The sequence below is a fragment of the Mus caroli genome, chromosome 4 (assembly GCF_900094665.2).
Source record: "Mus caroli chromosome 4, CAROLI_EIJ_v1.1, whole genome shotgun sequence".
In the NCBI taxonomy this organism is placed as follows: Eukaryota; Metazoa; Chordata; class Mammalia; order Rodentia; family Muridae; genus Mus; species Mus caroli.
The window spans coordinates 109,404,102-109,414,524 of NC_034573.1; the positions used below are offsets into that span (position 1 = coordinate 109,404,102).

General features: G+C 42.8%; 1 protein-coding gene across 1 annotated transcript in view; it reads right to left on the bottom strand.

Annotated features, from left to right (window-relative positions):
- LOC110293398 (olfactory receptor-like protein OLF3) overlaps positions 1-365 on the bottom strand; it is a 1,101-nt gene extending 736 nt beyond the window's left edge. Inside the window, exon 1 of the mRNA XM_021161231.1 lies at positions 3-365. Coding sequence (XP_021016890.1) covers positions 3-365 — 363 coding nt within the window. The remainder of the gene's footprint in view (positions 1-2) is intronic.
- Between the last annotated feature and the right edge of the window lie 10,058 nt (positions 366-10,423).

Genomic DNA, 10,423 nt, shown 5'->3' on the forward strand with positions numbered 1-10,423 from the left:
ACAAACATCTGCAGCCAGCAGCCAGCAAAAGAGATGGTCTGAGAGTGAGCAAGAAGATGCACTAACGTCTGGGGCATGGTGGTGGTGACATAGCTCATATCCAACAGGGAGAGGGTACAGAGGAAGAAGTACATGGGAGTGTGCAGCTGTGTGTCCAGGCAGACCAGCATGATGATGAGCCCATTGCCCAGGACTGAGCTCAGGTAGATGAGAAGGAAGACAATGAAGAGGATGCTGTTGGTTGTGGGATCGCTGGAGAAGCCAATCAGGATGAACTCAGAGACCCAACTTTGGTTCTGTCCTAGAACCACCCACATGGTAGAGACTGTAAGAGAATCCATTATTTTATGTGTCACTTGACACATGGTAACGATAGAGGCAGAAGGGGAGATATAGGCTGAGGAGAGGTCCAAAAGTGAAGCACTGATGCTGTTCCATGGACTAGACAACTCAAAGCCGTGTCTAAGTCCAGTTCCAGAGGATCTGACACCCTGGTCTCACCTCCACAGGCCACACACACACCTGGTGTATAAACATGCATGTAGGCAAAACATATATACATAAAATAAAAAATAACACTTTTTAATATATAAAAAGGATGGGAAGTGTCTTCTGAGCTCAGTGCACTCTTCTCTAGTTATGGAACTTCCAAGTGCCCCAGTCTCTTCACCTATCAAATGAGGCTTAGGACACACATGGCTCAGGATCTTGATTCATCTCTTATAACTCCTGGAAACACCACACACCACATGACAGGTTACATGCTCTCTCATGCTCTGAATCCACCTGTAGGAACATAGAGACAGAGGATGTTCACGGCAAGAGGGCTAGGGACACTCACTGAAATGTTGAACACTAGATTCAACTGAGAGACCCGCCTCAATGAATAAAGTGCGAGCAACTGAGGAAGAATCGCATGCCAGTCTCTGATCACACACACATACACACACACACACACAAACACGTATACACATGTACAATGCACACACACAGCACACATGCACATGCATGCACACATGCACATACATGAAGATACCCACCCAGGCAAATGTGCACACACACAGTAGACATTGCAAAAAAGAGAGTAAATAAACACATGAAGAAGACAGAACCAATGTCAGCCAGACACAGGCTCACGCACTTACAGTCACATGAGTAAAGACAGATGTGCTTTTGGGCAATACACTGGAGAAACTGTAGCCTTCCCAGGGACTGCTGATAGATCCTGCTGGTATTAAGCAGAAAAATTATTTCTTACACTTTTACTTTGATGTCCCTCTGCCCAGGGAAAAAAATCAATTCCTTGTGTATTGTATATTGGAGTAGTAAATATAAAACAATTAATTTTTTAGAATCAAACCTGATAAATATACTTATTTTATATTAAACCAAGGTAAATCACTTTTAAAGAACACTTTCTGTGGAGGAAAAAAATCCATGGTAAGCCAGAATACCATAAAAGAAGTACTCAAAAATGTATATAAAGACTTAAAAAAGAAAAGAAAAAAAGACTTAGGAAAGCACAAACATAAATAGCATCAGATGCTCCAGGAGAACAGAGAACACTACTGAAGGCATTTCAAGGAGGCAGCTGTCTATTGGGCACTGATGAGGGTAAGAGGTTCTCAGCACCATCACTCATCTGGACATTGCAGAGGACACCACAGAGCCACGCCCACCTCTGCTTCTCAGCCTCACATCCCCACACACCTACCAGCATGGCTGCAGTAACCCATGTCTAGTATTTACAGGGGTAACTAGATCCAACAGGGGAGAAAATGAAAGTGATCCCTTTAGTGGTACTTGGCTGTGCTCCCTAAGGTTAAACACATTCAATGCATTGTCCAACAATACAAATATTAAGTATAATTCTGAAACAATATGTAAGCACATAGACACATATAAACATATGATCAAGGAAAGACATGTAAAGGAAATTTTCAAATACTACTCTAAATAGTCTGAGCTAGAGCTCCACTCATATGCCGATGAACAAGACAATGCTTAGGGCAGGAGTTGCTTTTCATGGGAGTAGAAACATGAAAGAGACTTGAAGCCATCCCCAGTCTTCACTTTTGATGTCCCCAACCCCTCTCCTGACCAATCCCTGCTCATCACCCCCACACCTGTCCTTTCTTTCACCCTTGTCAGGGGACCATCCTCTCTTCTGTTATTTCTGTATCTGTCTCCATGTGAACCTTGATTCAAATTTTTCCTATTTCAATATAGTCTTTTATTTTTTTGATTAAAAAAAATTCAGAGGCTGGAGAGATGACTCATCAGTTAAGAGCAATGGCTACTCTTCCAGAGGTCCTGAGTTCAATTCCCAGCATCCACATGGTAGCTCACCACCACCTATAATAGGATCGGAAGCCCTCTTCTGGTGTGTCTGAAGACAGTAGCACTGTACTCATTTTAAGTAAGTGAGTGATTAAAAATCTTAAAAAAGTTTTTCATACATGGACTTTGACCATATTCTTCCTCTCCCCAAACTTCTCCCAGATCCTCCCCCCACAATGTCACATTCTTTCTCTTTCATATTCTCTTTCAAGACAAATAACAAAAACAAAAAAATAAAAACCAGCAACAATGAAAATAAAAAAAAAAATACCTGGAAGAAACAAGTAAACAAACAAAAGAAAAATAAAAAGAAAAGTGGAGTCACTTTCCTGTTGGTCAGCTGCTCCTGAGCATGTGACTGATATACACAGAGAGACTCTCCTGCAGAAAGCTGACATCCCCGTTCCTAGTGGGTATTAGTTATAAATAAATTCTTGTTTTGGGGCAGGACTTTATGTCTGCTGTCTTCTCTCAGGGCTGGGCAACCATCTGTGTGAACACATTCTTTATGAGACTGCTCCACGGGTTTTTCAAGAATTTTCAAGCTGGTCCTATGTGGCCCCAGCTGAAAGCCTTTTAACAATTCTGAAGCCCCATCATTTGAGGCAGGCACTCCACCTCACCTGTCTCCATGTACAAATCTCCATGCAAGCACACTGTGTCCTGTACACCTCTGCCTCTCTCCCATCTTAGGGCACAACTCTGCCAGGAATGCTTCCTTTCTGCGCTACCACCTCCCACCCCTAACCCAAGTAGGATATATCCTGTATTTCCTGTTCATTGGCTGGTTACAATCTGAAGAATCCTAGACGAGTCTTTCTTTCTCTCCTATTGATTGAATTCCCAGACCACTAATAAAGAATTGTTTACAGTAGGGTATGGTTGAATGGATGATTTTCTAGCCTTTGCAATAATAAAAATAACTAATATTAATTTTGATTAATGTCTATATGCCAGCCATTGTTTCTCTAAATTTAGGCTAACATCAAACTCACTGAAAGAAGTGCTATTACCTGTGTGTTATAGGTGGGAACCTAAGGACTGGAAAGTTTAATTCGCTCCAGATTACAACATTGGCATGAGAGAAGTAGGTGGGAGTTGAGGTGGTCAGCCTCAGAGCCTGGCTCTCAGTCACTGCCTGCTCTGCTGTGGCACACAGGCTCTCAAGTGGGAGGTGAAGAATGCAGACTTCAGTGTCCTCTAGTTGAGCTCACTGAGATGCTGCACCACCAGAGCTCCCAGGACAGAGCTTATTATCTACCCACAGTCCAGCTCTTCTGGACATATTTCCCTCTTGTCTGACTGTGGGAGGCCCTGGAGTGTACTGAATGTAAAGAATCCAAGGAAGGAGTATGTGAGGTGGAGCTTCCACAGCATAGGAAGGTCATTTAGTCACACACAGTCTATTATGTTTTCCCAGCTAAGTGGCCTCTGATTTAGCTTACAGTGATCTACCAGGGCTGCTGGGCCAAATCTATGAGCCTAGAACTGCAAATGAAGATATCATGATTGAGTTCCCGTCTAGATGATGCTATACATGGCAGCTCCAACTTATAAAACCAAACTCTGGAAGGCTTAGGATCAGTAGTCTAAAGAAATTCAGTACTGTATCATGAGTTTGAGGTCAGGTTATACTACAGCAGACTTACATTGTCTCAGCCCAAAAGAGAAAATCATCATGGCTACAAAGAGCATCAAGCTGTGTCTCTGTGTTGTGGGAAGACATCTTCAGAGACACTGACCTTCACCACTCCCTCATGGACAGGGCTTTCAGCTTAGCTAGAGCCCTTTCAGCTTAGGACTCCACATTCTTTATCAGCATGATTTGAAACAGACAAACTGTCTATAAACAGCCATTAAGATAATAAAGGGAGGAAGGAGGAAAGGAGGTTGAGAAAGAGAAGAAAGAAGAGCAGGCAAAGAGGGAAGAGGTCTGGGAGTTTGAGATGTATGCACAGAGGACGGAGGAGATGGATGGCTTGATTGCTAATCAACTTCAGTCCATCATATGTTTGACCCCACCCACAAGCCAAACACCAGTGATTATCTTACCACTTGTAAATCCAGGGATGTGTCAATGAGTGGCTGTTTTTTGGTCTTACAAGAGCAAGGCTAAAGGGGAATCCCCCGTAAAGGAACATAGTTGATGGGGACAGCATGCTAGGCAGCCCAGACTCCAGAAAAATGCCAAGGTGCTATGGAGTTGGAGGGGCTGAGTCTCTTGAATCCTTTACAAAGACCAGGCAAACCTGGCTCCTGAAGATGGTGTCTATAAAATCCTGCTTAACAAAGACAAGCTCAGACATCTTCACCTCTTCCCAATGGGACCAGAAGCTGAGGTTTTATGACCTGGCCTTCTCCCTTAGCTTCCCAAGGAGAACACAGAAAGTCTAATTTCTGTTTCCAATAAGGATGCTAAGATGATTCCCAGGATACTATAAACAAGAGAGCTATGGGTGAGACCATTGGGATCAGAGCAGGAGGAAGCAGCCCATGGGTGAGGGGTGGTGACCTATTCCCTTTTCGAGACTAACTAGGGAATACACACAGCTCAGAGCACAGGAGATGGAACAGGATCCCTTGATACACAGGTCAAGAACACAAGGTCTAATTGTGCTTCCTTTTGCTGTCCAAACTTAGAGCCCAAACTCTGATGAGACCATGTTTGAATCACACTCCTCTACCTTCCTCAACAACCTTGGGCAAAACAAACTCCTTCCTCCCTGCTGTATATGTAGCCAGTTACCCAGCCACTCTGGTGCCTATGAAGAGGTCACAACAATGGTGACTGGAGAGTAGCTTTCAGAAAAAGACAATTTCTTTCTCAGGCAGAGGTCCCAGTGTGGTTTCCAGCATGCAAATGGAAACTCACAACCATCTATGTCATGAGTTATAGAGGATCTGGTAGCTTCTTGTGACTTCCCCAGGGATCAGGCATGTGTGTGAAGTTGGAGACAACATGCTCACACACATAAGAAGAGACAAAGAAGAAAGAGTCAACCATGAAACATCAACATGAAAGTCAACACGACATTCTCATGACAGTGTACAGAGACAGCTCATGTCTCTTGGATGCAAATAATAATTGGGGACCAAAAAAAAAAAATCAACCTCTGTACAAACTGTGGAGAATGCTCTCTTTAACTTGCTGTTATTCTGAAGCCTTGGTTTCCTCTTCTGTAGAATTCCAGTAGTAACCTCTTCTCTTCCAGGCTTGCTAGACTAAAACGTGATGATGTGCTGCACCAGCCACAAGTACTGTCCTACAGTCCATGACCTTGAATTTCCATCCCTGCCTCCTGTCTGTGTCTCGGATTCCTAAGTATCCAGAAGAACACAGGACTATAAAGTTCTTCATAGTTAGACTGATAAGGTTCTAGAATTCCCTGAGCACAGGACAGTGGTGGTGCATGAATTTAATCCCAAGATTTGGGAAGCAGAGACAGTTGGCTTTCTATCAGTTCAAAGCCAGCCTGGTCTACAGAGCAAGTTCAGTCAAGGATACACAGAAAATCTGGAAAACAACCACAAAAACAAACAAACAAAAAGGATTTTCTGTGAGGTACTCCATAAACACAGCAAAATTTAAAAGTTAATTATATAAATGACAGTTAAGTAAATTGTACTGGAATAAAGACAGACTATCTGAGATTGGTGTTCAGCTATATAACACCTGAGTAAATAGAATGCTTGAGTCTGGATTTTGATTTATAACATTTAAAAAGAAAAAAAAAAACACTCCAAAACTCTTCACATCCTGATGATCAACTACATTTTCCTGTGGTCTGTGTTTTATATGTTGTCTGGTGTGATGTATTTGCTGGTTTAAATACTGTGTAGTGATATGTGATCTCAACCTGCTCTTCAGTAGCATTTTGGCAACCATGACATTGACCATGATGGGTGCATTTCCATCTCAGTAATTGGCAATTTCCACTAAGAATTGTCTTGGCCTTAGCCCTGGCCCCTGCAGTGCTGTTGCTAAGCATTGTCCCACAGCTCTGACCCCAACTCTTCTCACTGGTGTTGGTGATTCCCATTAGCTCTGCACAGGCAGTGGAGTCCAGGCAGACTCTTCTCTCCCAGGATCAAGGAGATAGAAGTTCAGAGAAGCAGACAGAAGTGATTGAATGTCATAAGTAGGATGATACAGGCACCCTGGCTCTGTTGGTTTTATTCATAAACATTTTATTATAGATTCATAAGAAGAGGAGAGGAAAGAGATAGTAGACATGGATGTCTGCAACATGGCAGAAAAACAGTCACATGATACTTGATAAAGTGAAAAAGGCTCAACTCTCACAGAAAGCGCATTTGGGATTCTGCAAAAGAGAAAAGAGAAAAAAATGGGAAGAGGGTAGATGTTACACCTTTCTGAGTGATAAAAGTGTACATGTCAGTTTTATTTCCTCAGATGAAATTGTCATGATAGGGGCTTGCTGCTAAATACACTCACTTTTCAAGCACTTTCTGAACTCTGGCTGGCTAGTTCAACTCAGCTGTTCTGCCCCAAGTGCCTCTCCAAGGTGATAGATTCAAACTTGATTGTCTCAGCTTCATGCTGAATTGTTTTGCTTGGCCTCAAACTATGTCTGGCAATCTGTTCTAATCTGGTTCCTTTTCATTCTCTGACTGAGTCTGTCTTCATCTGCAACCTGTTTCTGTAAAACTGTCCCACAAAAATTTTCTCCTCTTTATCTTTATCTCTCTGTGTCTGTCTCTCTGAGTCTGTCTCTCTGAGTCTGTCTCTCTGAGTCTGTCTCTCTCTCTCTCTCTCTCTCTCTCTCTCTCTCTCTCTCTTTTTTCTCTTTTCTCTCTCTCCTCTCCTCCTCCTCCTCCTCCTCCTCCTCCTCCTCCTCCTCCTGTTCCTCCTCTCTGTAGTGGTCTATTAAGTCTCCTCTCGTTCCTGTGCTGTGTGTTGGGCATATTGTAACTCTGACAAATTCTGTTAAATCTTTCTGACACTCAAATAGACATCACTTTCAAGCATGGTTGAATCCTTCTACAAACTAACTTTACCTTCAGTGTTAGGAATTAAAGATGTGCACTAAGGGCTTGTCTTTATTGCAGGCAGAGGGATTAAATGCGTATCATTCCAGATGGGTCACACAGTACTTGACGATCTTGGGTGTTAAAATTAAAATTCCTCTACAGAGTAAGGACTCAAAAAGGTAGGCAGACATGGGACAGCCTCATGGCTGCTTTCAGGGACTGCACACCCTGGGTTTTTTGTTTTTTTAATGACAGCACCAACAAGAGAGTGTCAAGCATGGCACTACCTGCCCATGCTCAGATAATGGACAATGACCCAGAAGTCATGAGCAATTTGACAAAAGGTCACCCAGCTAGGGAATGGTGGAACCAACTCCAAGACCTGGCCATTTGCCTCTTGGGTGAGACTGAATCAACCATGTCTATCACGTGTTTAATTATGTGAGTTCAAGCTACTGGCTGGACCTGGGCTGTAACCAAAAATTTCTCCTGCAGCTCAGAGCTGGGCCTGATCCACAGTGGTCCTGAGATTATCCAGAGGTCAGCATGAAGGAGAAGTCAAACTTGAGAAGTTTCATTCTGCACCAGGGGGACCCACAGGCCTGAAGGAGAAAATGCTGAGCTTTGAGAAAGGAGAAGCCCGAAGATCCACAGCTCTTGCATCTAGGGACTCCCTAATTAGCCCCCAGATGACAATGCCTTGTTAAGGGACCTTGTGAGAATTGGCTCATTTCAGAAGATGTACCATCAAAAGGTTTTCAAAAGGTTTTGTATGCATAATGTTTTTGTACCTTGTGAAAGTTTACCATTGTATTATTCAAATGCTGATTTCTCTGCCCTCCTACCTTGTATAAATCCAGAGAATCTCCTGTCTCAAATTTGTATAAACAAATCTTTCCACTTATTCTCTGCCTTGTCAATGAATGCTGATCACACAATGGCTGAGCAGAAGACAGAATAGGGAGGAAGGTTACATCAGCCATGGGGAGGAGGGAGACAGAAAGGTAATTCAGGTCAAGGTGAGGAGGACAGGGTCTGAGAAAACACCATAAAAATAAACATCTGAAGCCAAAGAGCCAGATCTATAATAATATGCAGGTATCAGAAATCATGACTGGGAGGCTTAGAGGATAAGGTAGATCCTTTAACTTCTCAGCCATTGAGGAACAGCTTGAAATAAATTGTATGTTATTATTGATTGGCAAAGACAAAGAAATGCATCTGCCTGATTAATTCTATTATTTACACTTATATTAAAATAATTCATTTTGCAGTTTCTGCAGAACGAAGTGAGGACAACCATGATAAGCAGCGAGGGATGGCCAGGGAAAGACTGACAGGTGAATGCAGAGAACGCATCTCATCCACTTAGATCGTCACATCCTTTCCTGTTGAGGACGCCTTTGATGCGGATGCACATGATTCAGAGATATCTTCACATGCTTTCCCATTTCCTTTTAAAAAAAAAATTTAATTAGATATTTTCTTTATTTACCTTTCAAATGTTATCCCATTTTCTAATTTCCCCTCTGAAAATCCCCTATCCTCTCCCCACTCCCTGCTGCCCAACCCACCCACTCCCATTTGTGGTCCTGGCTTTCCCCTATACTGGGGCATAGAGCCTTCACAGGACCAAGGTCCTCTTCTCCCATTGATGACTGACTAGGCCATCCTCTGCTACATATACAACTAGAGTCACAAGTTCCACCGTGTGTTTTCTTTGAATGGTGCTATACTTCCAAGGATCTCTGGGGGTTCTGGTTAGTTCATATTGATGTTCCTCCTATGGGGCTTTAGACCCCTTCAGCTCCCTGGGTATTTCTCTAGCTCCTTCATTGGGGACCTTGTGCTCCATCCAATGGATGCCTGTGAAACACCCACTTCTGTATTTGCCAGGCACTGGTAGAGCCTCACAGCTATATCAGCTATATCAGGTTCCTGTCAGCAGGCTCTTGTTGGCATCTGCCTAGTGTTTGGTGGTTGTTTATGGGATGGATCCCCAAGTGGGGCAGTCTCTGAATGGTCATTCCTTCAGTCTCTGGTCTGAACTTTGTCTCTGAAACTCCTTCCATGGATATTTTGTTCCCCCTTCTAAGAAGGATTCTAAGCTTCTGGGCTAATATCCACTTATCAGTGACTGAATATCATGTGTGTTTTTTGGTGAATGAGTTGCCTCACTCAAGATGATCTCCTCCATATCCATCCATTTGTCTAAGAATTTTAAAAATTAATTGTTTTTAATAGCTGTGTAGTACTCCATTGTGTAAATGTACACATTTTCTGTATCCATTCTGCTGTTGAGGGACATCTGGGCTCTTTCCAGCTTCTGGCTATTATAAATAAAGCTGCTATGAATATAGTGGAGCATGTGTCCTTATTACATGGTGGAGTATCTTCTGGGTATATGCCCAGGAGTGGTATTGCTGGATCTTCCAGTAGAACTATGTCCAATTTTCTGAGGAACCACCAGATTGATTTCCAGAGTGGTTGAACCTGCTTGCAATCCCACCAGCAATGGAGGGCTGTTCCTCTTTCTCCACATCGTCACCAGCATCTGCTGTCACCTAGCTTTTGATCTTAGTCATTCTGACTGGTGTGAGGTGAAATCTCAGGTTTGTTTTGATTGGCATTTCCCTGATGATTAAGGATGTTGAACATTTTTTAAGGTGCTTCTCAGTCATTCGGTATTCCTCAGTTAAGAATTCCTTGTTTAGCTCTGTACCCTATTTTTAATAAGGTCATTTAGTTTTCTGGAGATCAACTTCTTGAGTTCTTTATACATATCGGATATTAGCCCCCTATCGGATTTAGGTGTTTTTTTTTTTTTTTTTTTTTTTTCCGAGACAGGGTTTCTCTGTATAGCGCTGGCTATACAGAAATCATTTTGTAGACTAGGCTGGTCTTGAACTCAGAAATCTGCCTGCCTCTGCCTCCCGAGTGCTGGGATTAAAGCGTGTGTCACCACCATCTGGCCCCTATCGGATTTAGGATTGATAAAGATCTTTTCCCAATCTGTTGGTTGCCTTTTGGTCTTATCGACAGTGTCCTTTGCCTTACAGTAGCTTTGCAACTTTATGAGGTCCCATTTGTC